Source organism: Phyllopteryx taeniolatus, chromosome 5, assembly GCF_024500385.1.
Source record: "Phyllopteryx taeniolatus isolate TA_2022b chromosome 5, UOR_Ptae_1.2, whole genome shotgun sequence".
Lineage (NCBI taxonomy): Eukaryota > Metazoa > Chordata > Actinopteri > Syngnathiformes > Syngnathidae > Phyllopteryx > Phyllopteryx taeniolatus.
In genome coordinates, this window is record NC_084506.1 from 4,784,959 (window position 1) to 4,801,403 (window position 16,445).

The 16,445-nt window shown below is 44.0% G+C and overlaps 1 protein-coding gene across 3 annotated transcripts; it reads left to right on the forward strand.

The window, feature by feature from the left end:
- Positions 1-2,186: 2,186 nt before the first annotated feature.
- Positions 2,187-15,703, forward strand: ska1 (spindle and kinetochore associated complex subunit 1). Of its 3 annotated transcripts, none has more exons than XM_061773020.1 (7): positions 2,187-2,282; positions 3,169-3,256; positions 3,351-3,466; positions 10,131-10,222; positions 10,512-10,643; positions 11,495-11,664; positions 15,489-15,703. In XM_061773020.1, exons 2-7 carry the CDS (start codon positions 3,175-3,177, stop codon positions 15,635-15,637), a joined length of 741 nt encoding a protein of 246 aa, XP_061629004.1. In that variant the 5' UTR covers positions 2,187-2,282; positions 3,169-3,174; the 3' UTR covers positions 15,638-15,703. The 3 variants fall into 3 exon arrangements, with proteins under 3 accessions (XP_061629004.1, XP_061629005.1, XP_061629003.1); XM_061773021.1 differs by having other exon boundaries at positions 2,202-2,303; XM_061773019.1 differs by lacking the exon at positions 2,187-2,282 and adding an exon at positions 2,345-2,556.
- The last annotated feature ends 742 nt before the right edge of the window (positions 15,704-16,445 follow it).

Genomic DNA, 16,445 nt, shown 5'->3' on the forward strand with positions numbered 1-16,445 from the left:
AGATGTACATGTCATACATAGGTGGAACAGTAATAAATGGGATGTGGCCGATCAGAGAGGAAAACCGATGAGTTAGTCCTATAACTGAGTGGACTCACTTTGGGCCATAGTCTGCCGCTGGTGCGTAAATCTGTATTATACACGCCTGGCTTGTGTGTGGTCAAGGTGCCCCAATTCTCCTGTAAGGACTCGAACACACCCACCGCGTGTATCAGGCCAATATGTGCGTAACGACACAAAAGGCGTGACTCATTGAAATCTGAGTATCGCTGGAATTCCTGAATAGTGGAGTTTTCTTGAGACGCATAAATGTCATTGAAATCCATTTGGGAAATATGTACCACTTTAAATGGGAATTTAACTCCTGCAGCAGATACTGAAGTTAATCGTCACCAGTGAGACGCGTGCGCCGCTCATGTAACAGGCTATTTAGAAGGATCATGTGATTTTGTATTCTGTATTTAATAAATCCAATAAAAGTAATTGAATCATAAATCAGAATAGTGTGCTCATGACTGAATGCATGTTTCGAGCCGGCCCGTCGGCAGAAAAGCAAGTTGTTGATCAGCGTTACCCAGCAACCATGCTAGCGTCACTTAAAGGTGCCATATTTTACCAAACCAACTTTTTTCTAGTATTTGGGATGCAATATTGGCTCTGTGGTGCCTCAGTAAACATGTAAAATATGATTTAAAATTGTCCACGCATTCCTGAGTTCCAGAAGTTTTTCCACCAAGACTATCACTGTAGCAAGAGAGCAGTTGACTGTATCAAAAGGTGCAATATGATGTTTTACCTTTTACCTTCCTGGGGCACTACACTTACTACAGTCTATGGAGTGTAGATGAGAAAACGCGCTTGACCAGCTATGAGCAGGAACAGCCACACTTCAGGGTTACTCCACCCAAAGTGTGCATATGATTTGAAGGTGTGCAAATGATAGAACTAAGTGGATGGCGTAAAGGGGGACGTCAGAAAAGCATGGAACTGCACGTCTTTTCTGACTTAAACATTCGGGAGAATACGGCCCTTTATGAATGTCTAGATTGTGCAGGTATTGTGGTGGTACATGTTGCTGCCTGTCAGCCAGCTCGATGCATTCGGTTGCAGAACAATACCGCGACATCCAGTCACTGGATAATCTTTAAGTGCTGTTTTCAAGTTCTGATAAACGGGGCGGTTGCATCGGGAAGTTCATCTGACGTAAATATGCTGATCGACCCAGTGTGAGGGGGTCTCTGGCCACCCTCCCAACAACCGCCACTGGGGAAAAGGCCGAATGATGAGATAAATTACAAGCCTCCAACTTCCAAGAAAAAGAAAGCAGCATTTAAGAGACAATATCAGCAGTCCTATTATTGCCACAGGTGATTCTTATGTACAAAGCCTTGCCTATTATGTGGCGATAGGCTCACAAATGAGGCAGTGAAGCCTTTAAAATTACCCAACCCCAAAAAAGCACCGAATACCTTCCATTTCCATTTAAAACATCCTATCGTTGTGCAACGACATGGACCAAAAGACTGCACATGAAGTAACACACTTCGGGTCATTGACTCCTATTATCCCAAGATTAGACCAGCTCATTCAAAAGAAACAATGAGCACTAATTACAATTACATTCAGCGTTGTGTTTTTAATTACTTGTTTTTATTTGCTTCGATGCCAGTCCGTCAAAATATTGTTTTACTGGGAACCGGTCAATGGTGCAAAACAGAAATAGATGAGTAAATAACAAGAGCTTGTATAGCAATGTTGGGAAAACTACGTGGCTGCCATCTTAAGGCTATTAATGTTATTACAGGAGAGAATTTTTTTCAAAGGTGTCAGGTCAGGGATGAGTCAACTTTTTATTTTTTACGCACCAAAACAGTGGACAGGGACAGGGCCGGACTGCGAATAAGGATTGTATTTTTTATTACCATTCAGGAAAACACACCATTATAGTTATATTTTTGTCAGTCCATAATTTGTTTATTTACCGTGCAGTTTATAATAATGTATATCTCATGAGTAAATATTATATCATTCCATTTGATAGATGACTAAACAACAACTTCATTTGAAAGGCGGCAGTTTGAAATAATGTACAGGCAGTATTTTCAATCCATTGAATTGCAAGAAAATAGACAGCGCAGGGGACATATTGCCTGCGGGGGGCAGCATTTTACTTTCGCCAAGTTACCGCCCGTGGGAATCCGATTCGAAGAAGAAAACACCAACGAAGAAGTTGCAGTTTAGCGCGCCAAAGTTCCCCGTCAGGAACAGCGAAACAGCACGAAGTAAGAACATGATTCTACAAAGTATGAAAACCCGTCGGCTTTATTGGCTTGGCTGTCGTTTGTAGACAATGCAAGGGCGGTGCTCACACTGATCGATCCCACCGGCTAGCGTAAAGTTTTGTTTTTTTTAACCAATTCACGGCTAGTCGACATTAAAGTAACGAGTAAAATGATCGCCTTCATTCCTGAGCGTTTTGTTTCTTCATATTTGAATGAACATACTGTACTAAGAATTAGAAAGCCTTTTAGCTACTACTGGACTAATAAAATACAGGTACATTAAAATAAGCATATTCCAATGCACGATAAACCAATAAAATCTAGCAATGTTACAGTGCATTTTAACTCCTGCAATGTGTTATTCATTGAGCTGTGCATGTGTGTTTTGGTCAATATGACGTAGCGCGGAGATTAAATTAACTTTATTGACAGAAACTTAAGAAAACAAATTCAAGCACCGCACGGTCTGCTTAAGAAGCAAACCAAGAAAGCAGGAAAGAGTTTTGCATAACGAAACAAAAAACAGTGACATTAACCCCAAATTCTTCCCATGAGAGCATGGGAAGCATTTTGCGTTCATTCAACAGCAGTTCAATATTTAGAGAATATTATCAGATTTAGAGTTGAAAAAGTTTATCTTAGGAGAGTTACGGCAAGCAAATGACACCAATTGGGTGGAATGGCCCATATGCACTTTTGTTTTCAATAAAGCTTTTACCATAGTGTATGACAAAATAATTGATAGATGCTTATTTGTGTGTAATACCTAGTTTTGGTGTCAGTCTTTTTTTTATGACAATCTCTAATTGAGTTTGAGATTTTTTTAGGTAATCAATAGATAGAATGAATAAACTGCCGATCTATTTTGTCCACTCCTTTTTGTCAGAAAAAAATGGGTGACCTGGAGACAATCAGCTGTCATATTAATGACAGGATTTCATCCATCCAGTGCTTATTGGATTTGTCAATTGCAGGTAAGATTGTTTATTTGAGACATTTGTTGTCCTTAAGTAGTCTATACTTAAGTCTATAGTAATAATTGTTTCGCTTCTCTCTCTTCACATCTAGAAGTACCTCAAAATAAGATGAAAAAACTTAAACAAGAACTTGATGCACTTGAGAGACTTCTAATGGAGTTTGAAAAAAATGTTGGTCAACAGAAAGACCAGCTCCAGCATTTGAAGGTAAACTGGAGTTGTGTAATTGGCTCAGCTAATGTTACTCTTCTCAGCAAAATACAAGTAAAAAATACGTAAATGCATGTACTAGACTTTACACCGATCTGATCGGCTTGATCGGTATCAGCGGATAATTAACATTTTATGCTGATCGGCTTTAATGTCGTCATTCGCCGATCCGATCAATGGCGTCATTGTTCGGCTCTGCAAAAGACATTTACTCCTCGTCGCCATCATATACAGTGTAGCGTATATTGGTTTGGATAAAAACTAGTTTAGGAGAAAAGAATAAGCCGGAAGCGACGCCTGCGTTACTTCGGTCTAGCGTGATTTTAAGTTTAAGCGTTAAAATCATATTATTTTATCTCGTAAAAGGGGCACCACATCTCTTTTTAGATAAAAGTGACGAAAAACATCTATGTCTCGTAATCTGAAGGTTGCTACAGGAATTAGATAAGAGTTAGATAAGAGTCAATAACCAGAGGTCTTTTGTCAAATCCAAACACACAAATGATACAGGTAGTGGATTTTTATAGAAAATTTAATGAGCTCTAGCAGGGGAATCTACAGGGGAACAATGCAGAGAAAAAGCAAAACAAAGGACAGACAAACATTGGTAGAGGCAGGCTGAACTTGTGATGTGAGGGTAGAATGAGCATGCGATGACAATGCATAGAGCTGGGGGTTCCTCTTCTCATTAATTTAAACCCAAATATGCACCAGTCTGTACTTTAGTAGACTGCAAATTGGACTTAAGTTGCGTGGAACACAATTTAGGTAGGCTGGCCGATATCCAGAATGTTTGGCCGGTCCGGTCCGTACGGGGAACAGGTGGATTTGACGGAAAAAGGAAGAAGAGAAAAAGGAAAAAGCAAGAAAAACATTTCCCAGCGCAGGATGGACAGTTTCAAAAAGATAGGTTTAATAAACGGGCAGAGGTCTGTACACAGGCAGGAAATCTGAAAAGGCAACAGTATCCAAAAAATGTGAGGCAAAATGGCAAGGTCAACAATCAGAACAGGGTCTAGGCTTACTGTGAGTCAGTGACGTGGAAACAAGGAATGCTGCAATGTGACAACAAGGTAAAACGAACTGGCGACCAGAAAGAATGAGACACGAGGTTAAATGCAAGGGGTAATTAGGGTAAACGAGGCACAGGTGGGGAAGATGCTCTCAGGAGCAGGTGTGTACGAGACGGGGAAGACAACAACCAGAACACACACCCATGACAGTACCCCCGCCCCCTTAACGGTCGGCCCCAGACGGCCTCGGAGGCTCAGGATGCGCAATGTGGAAGTCCGGAATGAGTGAGTCATCAACAATAAACCCAGACGGCAACCCATAAACGTTCCTCAGGCCCGTAGCCCTCCCAGTCCACCAGATATAGAAACCCCCTCCCCCTCCGATGAGACAACAATAGCCGCCTCACTGTGAAGACAGGGCCCCCGTCCACGATACGGAGGGGAGGAGGGGGCCTGGAAGGCGGGACCAGAGGGGACTCCCGAGCAGGCTTGAGCAGGCTGACGTGAAATGTAGGGTGGACCCGCATCGACCTTGGAAGCCTAAGCTTCACGGTGACAGGGTTGATGACCTTTGTGACGGGGAAGGGTCCAACGAACCTGGGAGTGAGCTTCTGGAACTCCACCCGGAGTGGAATATGCTTCGTGGAGAGCCAAACTTGCTGACCCACTTTGTAGTTCGGCGCCGGTGTCCTCCTACAGTCAGCTTCGGTCTTGTAGGACCGTCCTTGGCGTAGCAGCATTTGGCGCGCTCGCTCCCAGGTCCTCCTGCAGCGTCTCACCAAGGTCAATGCAGATGGAACCGTAGACTTGGGGGCTATGGCAGGAAACAGAGATGGTTGGTAACCATGCACAATGTGAAAAGGCGATAGACCAGTGGATGCAGAGGGGAGGGAATTGTGAGAGAACTCGACCCAAACCAGCTTCTGAGTCCAGGATTGTGGCTCCCGTGAAGCGAGACAACGGAGCCCAGTCTCCAGGTCGTGGTTCAGCCTCTCAGTTTGTCCGTTGGTTTCAGGATGAAACCCAGATGACAGACTGACAGTAGCACCTATTAAATTGCCAAACTCCTTCCAAAATTGTGAAACGAATTGGGGGCCCCTATCAGATACCACATTCTTGGGAAAACCATGAAACTTGAATACCTGGTTTGTCATCAATTCGGCAGTTTCTTTAGCTGAGGGGAGTTTCGGCAATGCAATGAAGTGTGCCATCTTAGAGAACCTGTCAACAACTATGAGAATGGTGGTATTTCCTTCAGAGGCTGGTAATCCTGTCACAAAGTCTACGGAAATGTCTGACCAAGGACGTTGTGGTATTGGCAGGGGTCGCAACTCCCCAGAAGGACGCTGACGAGAGGGCTTGTTAGCAGCGCATACCTGGCAAGCATTGATGTAATTGATAACATCCCTTCTAACATTAGGCCACCAAAAGCGCTGTTCGACCACAGATTGCGTTTTGGCAATGCCTGGGTGACATACAGTCCGGTTAGTGTGAGCCTAGTGGATGACTCTTCCCCTTAAGGTCGGGACCACATAGAGCCTGTTTTCAGGGCAATCTTCGGGGCTAAGAGTGTTATTCAGAGCCTCTTTTACCACAGTTTCAATGTCCCAAACAAAGGCAGAAATAAAACATGACTTGAGCAAAATGGTTTTAGGGTCGGACAAAGAATTCTCTTCGCAGAAAATACGTGATAAAGCATCTGGTTTACCATTTTTAGAACCAGGTCGGTAGGATAACATGAAATTGAATCTCGTGAAGAATAGAGCCCATCTAGCCTGCCTAGCATTTAATATTTTAGCAGACTTAAGATACTCAAGGTTCTTGTGATCTGTCCATACTAAAAACGGAGTCTGTGCCCCCTCAAGCCAGTGCCTCCACTCCAACAAAGCCACCTTGACCGCCAGCAGTTCACGGTCACCTATGTCATAATTTCTCTCGGCTGGAGTCAGTTTTTTAGAAAGATAAGCACAAGGATGTAACTTACCATCCTTGAGACATTTCTGGGAAAGCACTGCTCCTATTCCGGCATCAGACGCATCAACTTCTACAACAAACTGCTGTTTGGGATCTGGCAAAGTGAGGACTGGAGCGGAGGTAAAGCTCGATTTTAGTTTCTGTTAAGCTTACTAACAAACCGGGTTCCACACAAAGGGTCTGTGTGGCGAGGTAAGATCATGCAAAGGTGAGGTTATTGAACTGAAATTTCTAATGGACTTTCTGTAGAAATTTGCGAACCCTAAGAACCTTTGTACATCCTTGCGTGACGTGGGAGTGGGCCAAATAGTCATGGCATCAACTTTGCAAGGGTTCATTTTGATTTCACCTTGAGCCAGCACGAACCCCAGAAAAGAAACGGACGCCTTGTGGAACTCACATTCCTCAGCCTTGACATAAAGTTCGTTCTGCAGTAACTGCTGCAACACAGAGCGGACATGAATGATGTGAGTCTCCTCATCCGGGGAGAATATCAAGATATCGTCCAAATAGACAAAAACATACACATTCAACATGTCACGCAAGACATCATTGACAAAGTTTTAGAAAACAGCTGGAGCGTTAGTGAGTCCAAAAGGCATCACCAAATACTCATAATTTCCCGTTGGTGTGTTGAATGCTGTTTTCCATTCACCCCCTCCCTTATCCTGACTGGATGATACGCATTTCTTAAGTCTAGTTTGGTGAAAACCTTGGCTCCCTCCAGGAACTCAAAGGCGGTGGAGATGAGAGGACAGGGGCACTGTCTTCACAGTGAGACGGCTGTTATCGTCTCGTCGGAAGGGGGTTTCAATATCTGGTGGACTGGGAGGGCTACGGGCCTGAGGAACGTTCATGGGTGCCGTCTGGATTTGGATGACTCACTCATTCGGGACTTCCTCATTGCGCATCCTGGGGCCGGCCGTTAAGGGGGGGGGGGGGGGGGTACTGTCATGGGTGTGTGTTATGGTTGTTGTCTTCCCCTTGTCTCGTACACACCTGCTCCTGACAGCATCTTCCCCGCCTGTGCCTCGTTTACCCTAATTAGCCCATGCATTTAACCATGTCTCATTCTTTCTGGTCGCCAATTTGTTGTACCTTGTAACGTTCCAGCATTCTTTGTTTCCACGTCACTGACTCATAGTAGACCTAGACCCTGTTCTGACTTGACTTTGCATTTTTGCGTCATGTTTTTTGGATACTGTTGCCTTTTCGGATTCCCTGCCTGTGTACCGACCTCTGCTCGTTTATTAAACCTCTCTTTTTGAAACTGTCCATTTGAATTGGAGTCAGGCATTTTGGGTCCTGTCCTTTGTTCCCTTCATGACAAGAACATTACGTGAAGCTACGTACAGTACGTACACTTACCTCCGCCACGCCTCCGGTAGATATACTGTACTACCGGTATGCTGCTAATCAACATTTGTTTGGCTAAGGACACCCGAAAAGGGCATCAGCGAAGAGACATGCTTACGAGGCACAATTCAAACTCCAGGATATTAGTTACGCAGTTGTAAATGGGAATAGAGCAGCTGCAAAAAAATTCAAAATCAAGCACAACAACAGCCGGGAGAAGCGCCTCTACAGTCACCATTCGACTGAAGGCAATAACTATAGCGCAAGACATGAAGAACGAACACTTTCAAGGAGGTCCGTCTTGGTGCGTTCGTTTGATGAAAAGGCGCCATCTCGCCATCCGCGCAAGGACTACCGTGGCGCAGCAACTGCCAGCGAACTCCAACTGCTGGACATTGGTGTAAACAGGGCGTTCGAAGTGAAGTTGCGAGCGGCGTGGGAGCGATGGATGAGAGACGGCGAACACACCTTTACTAAGACTGGAAGGCAGCGCCAGGCGAGTTACACCACCATATGTGGATGCCTGGGCTAAGGTATCTGCTTTGACTGTTGTCCGAGCTTTTGCAAAAGCCGGCATCATTGCTGAACAGCCACCCGGCAACGAGACGGACTTTGATGGTGAAATTGCCCAGCTGTTCAATTCAGATACAGAAGATGAGGACTTAGATGGATTTGTGAAAAAAGATTGATAAAAAAAGAATGTGAGTGTATTTTTAAATACATAGTAGAATACATTTCAACCAAACTCACTGTGTTGCTTCCGTTACCTTGTTTTAGCATGCGCCGAATAATACGGTGCGCCTTATGTATGGCGTAAGTACAGAAATAGACTCCGTAATTGAGACTGCGCCTTACAATCCGGTGCGAAAAATACGGTACTAATGTAAAAAAAACAAACAAAAGAAAAACAAATGTTGGGTTTTTTAATTTATGTATGTTTGTTATGTAAATATGTTTAATTATTTACTCACGATAATACTACAAAAAGAAATGATCAGGAACAAAATATAAATGATTTACAATTGCACATTTAACGATTTTAAACTTTTTGTTTTTGTTCTTCTTGGAGTGGTGTAACGCATGATGCTGTAGCCACTGCAGCATCAGTAGCAACAGCTCCAGCAGAAACACTGGCATCTTCTTTTTAGAAAGTTTCATTTGCCTGTTATTTTTCTTCCCATTGCACTGATGGCTGGACAGTCTTTAATTCCTGTGTATGTTATTATGAAGCCTGCCTTGTAGATCTTTTTTTTTTGCAGGCGGTCCACTCTGCCTTTGAATCATCAACAAAATCAAAATGTGTTCATATTTTCTTTCTTTTGTTGCTGTCACTTTTTTTTTTAACTAGAATGTTGCTTACCAACGTTTGTGTTGTCTATCCTTGTAGTACTCTAGTAGCCGTCGCTGTAGTCATAGGCCATTTCGTACTCCTTGAACGCTGGCAGCTAGATCCATTTCACACATTCACCATCCACACACATTATTCCGTGGCGGACTAATATGCGCATTGGCCTGAGGTTCCGCCTGTGCGCTCGGGACCTGCTTTGGAAAAGTCACAGGCGTTGACGAGACCAGAAAAAAACGCTTCTGCTGTGAAGAAGTAACAGTACTTTTACTCCGTTACAATTATCTAAATGTCGCTCGCTACTTTTATTGATCGATTACTGCTTATTTATCAACTATTTCATGTGCGAGACTACGACTTCAACTTCCGCAATGGCCGCTGTTTGCGCCAATCCAATTTAAGCACTAGGGAAATTTTTTGGAGGACTACTTTTTACCTTTACTTGAGTCACATTGTTGTCATTTAACGGAATTCTTACTGAGTACAATATTTGGCTACTCTACCCACCTCTGGAGCGGACATCCTCTATTACTACGCTTACGTTTAAGCAACATTTTTGCTCATCAGATCAGCCAGTGTTGCATTGGTTGCACTGGTCTTTTGTATTTTTGCGTTGAGATGCTGCGGGTCGTGGCCCGGGTTGTGGTCTAGAGTCCCTCAGATTGCTTAATTTATGTTAAAATAAAAATCTCTGCTGGGGCCCGGGGATCCCCCCAAGATCCCCCTCCCTCTACAATGTTTTATTTATTTATTTATTTTTTAATTATTCTTTTGGTCACCTTTTTCATGCAAAATCTCATTTTGTTTTCCTTAAACCTGCAAATACCCTTATCGTTGGGTATTTCATTCTTAAACACGGCTGTAAAATGTCACAATTTATTCAGGATATTAATGGTATGATAATACACAATTCACAGAGAGCATTAATAACAGTTTTTATTGTTTGAAATGTGCATTCTGGTTTTTTTTTCAGGCTGTTGAAGAGTTATTCCAAAATAATCTGGAGAGTCTTCAACACCTTAAAGACAACGTACCTGCTCATATGCCCAACATATGTCCCAATAAGTGAGGAAACCATTGGCTAATTTTCCTTTTTCAACAGAAAACTGCTCATTCTGAATGCCATGCCAATTATACATCACACAACTGTGAACGAAGAGGCTGCTTTTACCTAGCTAAAGTGGCCTTAATGTAAATCAGTGGCACAAGACTATTCGTGATGAAGCAGTCGAGTTAAATAAGAATATGTGTTTGGTTTTTGCTATCATACATTTAACTACTATCTTTTTACAAAAATAATGATGCCAAGATTACTAAAGTAATGTGGTTTGGATGTTTTGTCATCTTATTTTAGAGAAAATGAACCAATAACACACAAGAGCCAAGTGCCAGATGTGGAATCCACCCAGCACCAAACTGTCAAAATCAAGAGCCATGTCAGAGAGATAGAGTTTATCACTCTGACAGAGTTTGAATGTATCCCTCGGTAAGTATACCTTTAATTTAGCTGACGAGCTGTGGGTATTCAAATTATTGGCAAAACAATAAACAACAAAACAGCGTTTGTCGTGATGAACATTTTAATTAGGCTCTCTCACGGTCTTGGCACACTATGATCAATTCACATACCACTCACAAGGAAGCGTTCGCTCACTTGGTTTGTGATGTCATGTCACTGAATTGTGAGTTGGTCACCTTCTCAGAGGCACACCCAATGAAAGACTCGAGATAAATGTGGACATATCTTTGAATTTAGCAGGTTTTGGGGTGTTCATCACATAATGTGAAGTACAGTTTAAGTACATTTTTACTTGCACGAAACGCAGGGGTGTCCAAACTCTTTGATAATACACATACAGAAGAATTGGAGGATACAAGGGCCACTTTGAAATACTTCAACTTTAATTTCAACACAAAACCAATCCATCAATTATATATTATTTATGTATGTTTTATAGTTATTTTGAAAAACTGCTTGATCATTGCTTTCTGTTAAAGGTGATAAAAGCAAATAGTTTAAGATTTTTTGAGGTTTTGGGGTTCCCTCTCACCCTGTATCCCACTAAAATATTTGTCTATTATGGGCACTGTGATTGGCTGGCCGCCAGTTCAGGGTGTACCCTGCCTCTTGTCCAAAATCAGTGGGGATAGGTTCCAGGACACCTGACATCCCAGTGAGGATAAGCGGTACAGAGGATGGATGGATGCTAGATTGTTAGTATTTTGTCTTTTATATCATTGTCATAAAAATAAAAAAACACTGGTAATAGCTTAATATATGTATATGTGCATATAATATTTAAACATTCTGAATCACTAAACTTCTGCCTTACTCAGGTATATGAAAGGACGGCTGTCATACGATCAACTCAACAAAGCAGTGGAAAACATTAATACAGCTGTTGGAGCCAAGTATAAAATTTTCCACCAGCCTGTGAAAACGCTCAACAACCATGCACGCAAGCTGTACCAGCGTTTCAAGAATCAGGAGACTAAAGACACTAAAGGTACAAAACTATCCAAGTAAATGACATCATGGGCAAAAGCCTCTCTTTTATTGTAGGAGTCTTTTATGTATGACATGCTTATTCAAGTGGTTCTTAACCTGGGTTCGGTTGAATCTCAGGGGTTCAGTGAGTCGCTCTCAGGAGTTTGGCGAAGTCATGACACACTGGGGTCGTGTGTCTGCGTGTGCGTGCGTCAGACGGACGCGCCCGTCCGTAAAAGCTTTTTCACACCGCACTTAGCAGGATGCAATGTGCCGTCGACAAGCCCATTCATTGTGTAAGTGCGATGGACTAACGTGTCGCGTTGTGAAGCGATGCTCAAGGTGGGCGTTTGATGAAGAGGTCATTTAAATATCACACATTCCTCCATCTTGTGATCGGATCGGTTATTGGTTTTTTAAACTCTGATCGGCCCCAAAAATCCTGATCATGTGAAGCCTAGTGGTCGGTGCCTGTCGTGGCGGTAATCCACAAACCCATTGGTGGACACCAACGGTGAGGGATGCCGTCAAGCTGAAGAAGGAGTCCTATCGGGCCTTTTTGGCCTGTGGGACTCCTGAAGCAGCTGATGGGTACCGGCTGGCCAAGCGGAATGCAGCTTTGGTGGTCGCTGAAGGAAAAACTCTGGTATGGGAGGAGTTCGTAGAGGCCATGGAAAAAGTCTTCCGGACGGCTTCAAGGAAATTCTGGTCCACCATCCGGCGTCTCAGGAGGGGGAAGCAGTGCACCATCAACACTGTGTATAGTGGGGATGGGGCGCTGCTGACCTTGACTTGGGACACTGTGAGTCGGAGGGGAGAATACTTCAAAGACCTCCTCAATTCCACCGACACGCCTTCCCATGAGGAAGCATAGTGTGGGTTCTCTGAGGCGGGCTCTCCTATCTCTGGGGTTGAGGTCACTGAGGTAGTTAAAAAGCTCCTCGGTGGCAAGGCCCCGGGGGTGGATGAGATTCGGGGGCGAATGTATTCCTCCCATCAGCTGCCTCAGGAGTCCCACAGGCCAAAAAGGCCCAATAAGACTCCTTCTTCAGCTTGACGGTATCCCTCACCGTTGGTGTCCACCAACGGGTTCGGGGATTGCCGCCACGACAGGCACCGACCACCTTACGGCCACAGCTCCGGTCGGCCGCCTCAGCAATGGAGGCGTGGAACATGGTCCACTCGGACTCGATGTCCCCCGCCTCCCCCGGAACATGAGCAAAGTTCTGTCGGAGGTGGGAGTTGAAACTCCTTCTGACAGGGGATTCTGCCAGACGTTCCCAGCAGACCCTCACAATACGTTTGGGCCTGCCACGTCGGACCGGAATCTTCCCCCATCATCGGAGCCAACTCACCACCAGGTGGTGATCAGTTGACAGCTCCGCCCCTCTCTTTACCCGAGTGTCCAAGACATGCGGCCGCAAGTCCGATGACACGACCACAAAGTCGATCATTGAACTGCGACCTAGGGTGCCAAGTGCACGTGTGGACACCCTTATGCTTGAACATGGTGTTCGTTATGGACAATCCGTGACGAGCACAGAAGTCCAATAACAGAACACCGCTCGGGTTCTGATCGGGGGGGCCGTTCCTCCCAATCACGCCCTTCCAGGTCTCACTGTCATTGCCCACGTGAGCATTGAAGTCCCCCAACAGAACAATGGAGTCCCCAGCGGGAGCGCTCTCCAGCACCCCATCCAAGGACTCCAAAAAGGGTGGGTACTCTGAACTGCTGTTTGGTGCATAGGCACAAACAACAGTCAGGACCCGTCCCCCCACCCGAAGGCGGAGGGAGGCTACCCTCTCGTCCACCGGGGTGAACCCCAATGTACAGGCGCCGAGCCGGGGGGCAATAAGTATACCCACACCTGCTCGGCACCTCTCACCGTGGGCAACTCCAGAGTGGAGGAGAGTCCAACCCCTCTCGAGAGGACTGGTACCAGAGCCCAAGCTGTGTGTGGAGGCGAGTCCGACTATATCTCGTCGGAACTTCTCGACCTCACACACCAGCTCGGGCTCCTTCCCTGCCAGAGAGGTGACATTCCACGTCCCTAGAGCCAGCTTCTGTAGCCGGGGATCGGATCGCCAAGGTCCCCGCCTTTGGCCACCGCCCAGCTCACACTGCACCCGACCCCTATGGCCCCTCCCACAGAGCCCATGGGAAGGGGGACCCACGTTACCCTTTCGGGCTGTGCCCGGCCGGGCCCCATGGGTGCAGGCCCGGTCATCAGGCGCTCGCCTTCGAGCCCCACCACCAGGGCTCCTTCCTGGTTTGCTGCTAAAATATAAAATATATACAGTACCTCTTTTGAATTTAAAAAAATAATAATAAATAAATAAATAAATCCAATTATGAAGGGTTTGGTGAATGCGCATATGAAACTTACAGGTTCAGCGCCCCGACAAGGTTAAGAAACACTTTCTTATTCATTACCATATAGAGTGGCACCTCGACTTATAAGTGAGCCAACTTTTGACTTTTTCAAAATATAGTACAAGCTGTTGCTCGGCTGATTACTTTTGGCTTGTTTTGCAATCGTAGCTCAAATCATTGGATTTGAGTTACGATGCTTCAGACCCTCTACTGCTCCAGTGAAGTGAAAAAAAATTGAGCAATTAAGCAGAAACCTCTTTTTTTTGCACTCAGATTAAAATAAATTAATGAATTACCAAACACTGGGCCGTTTTAGCAGGATCCTCTTGACCTGCACTCAACCACAAAACTTGAGACAAATTACTCTCTTCAGTTGTTGTTTTTTTGTCAATTTATGCCACAACAGTCAAAACTATGTTTTCAAAGAGTTGGTAGTTGGTAAATTGGTGAGCCTGTGAGGTCAAAGACCTCTTATGCCTTCCCTGCCACATTCTCCTCTCCCCTCAACCTGATTTCTTCCCTTTAAATCCTTCAGCTCACTCTTAACATTCACATCAGTTCCTCATCACCTGATTACTGAGATGTGAGCTCCACAATGTGAGTCAGTTATTGACCTTATTTCATACATCGGGGCTGGGGGGAGTATTTGGACAGCTACTGATTGTGGAAGTAGTCCCACTTAAAAATATGAGAGAGAACTGTACTTTTCATAATAGGTCCACTTCAACTGTGAGAGACAGAATGTGAAAAAAAATCCAGGAAATCACATTGTATGTTTTTTAAATCATAAACATATGCTGCCATCCAAGCAACATCTTTTTCATGGACGTCCCTGCTTATTTCAGCAAGACAATGCCAAACCACATTCTGCACGTGTTACAACAGCGTGGCTTCGTAGTAAAAGAGTGTGGGTACTAGACTGGCCTGCCTGCAGTCCAGACCCGTATCCCATTGAAAATGTGTGGCGCATTATGAAGCGTAAAATACGACAACGGAGACCCCGGACTGTTGAACAGCTGAAGCTGTACATCAAGCTAGAATGGGAAAGAATTCCACCGACAAAGCTTCAACTTCAATTAGTGTCCTCAGTTCCCAAACCTTCATTGAATGTTGTTAAAAGAAAAGGTGATGTAACACAGTGGTAAACATGACCCTGTCCCAGCTTTTTTGGAACGTGTTGCAGCCATAAAATTCTAAGTTAATGATTATTTGCTGAAAAACAATACATTTGATCAGTTTTGAACATTAAATATCTTGTCTTTGTAGTGTATTCAATTAAATATAGGTTTAACATGATTTGCAAATAATTGTATTCTCTTTTTATTTATGTTTAACACAACGTCCCAACTTCATTGGAATTGGGGTTGTACCTGTATGCACTCACTACAGTTACTTGCATGCTCCTGATGAGATACTGGCTGTTCTGCCAGATCTGAATGAGAATGGCCTCACAGTTGTTTTTGTTTCAGGTGAATATTTTGTGGTGGAAGACGATTTTCGCGAATTCACTCAGATGAAAGTGGACAAGCGACTGCAGGGAATTCTGAACATGTTGCGGCACTGCCAGCGCCTGCGAGAGCTGCGAGGAGGAGGCATTACCCGTTACATGTTATTATGAATAAGCAACACCTAGGCTTGAGATTTTTTCAATTGTTGTTATGAATAAACAATACTGTCTACCTGAGATTCCTTGAATTTGTATTTTCTGCCTGTTTTTGGGAGGGTTTTGTACACTAGTGAGCTGTCCGAATGTTCCATCCATTTAAAAACCTTCCACAGCTGAAGCCTTTGGCAGCTGAGGCGAGTGGTAGGGTACAGCCTGGCCTGATCACCAGTCGCAGAGCTGACACAGACAGCAACCATTGACATGACCATTTACACATGCCAACAGTTTAGTTTTTTAATTCATGCTGTTGGACTTTTTATAAAGAGAGCCACGAGTAGATAAAGAACATGCAAAAGCAACAACAAAAAGGTCAATTGTAATGACATTTTGTAAAACCCTTTAATAAATTAAAAAAATGATTACATGAGAAATGTGGGATACATTGTGGTCCTTAAGAACCATGCCTTTCCTAAATGCATCCATGATGCTGTATAGTTCATTATGTTTGTGTGCCTTTGGGGTGATTAGTGTGTTGTGTTGTTGTGGGGACCTTTGTCTGTTGTCTCTTTGAAGTAGCAAGCATAAGACTGGCACAGTTAGTGATGGGCACGGCAGTTCTTTTGAGTGTTACTGAATCATTCGAATCAGTTCTTTAAAAAGATAATTCACCAAATCGTTCAGTTCTTTTTCACAAAATCATTCAAGTACTTCCTCATTCAGATAATTATCCATCTCTGAAGGACTACGCATTGTTGTTGTCACGTAAACTAGGAAAGGCGGGGAGATTTATTTAAAAAAAAATTTTTTTTTTTAAAAACGG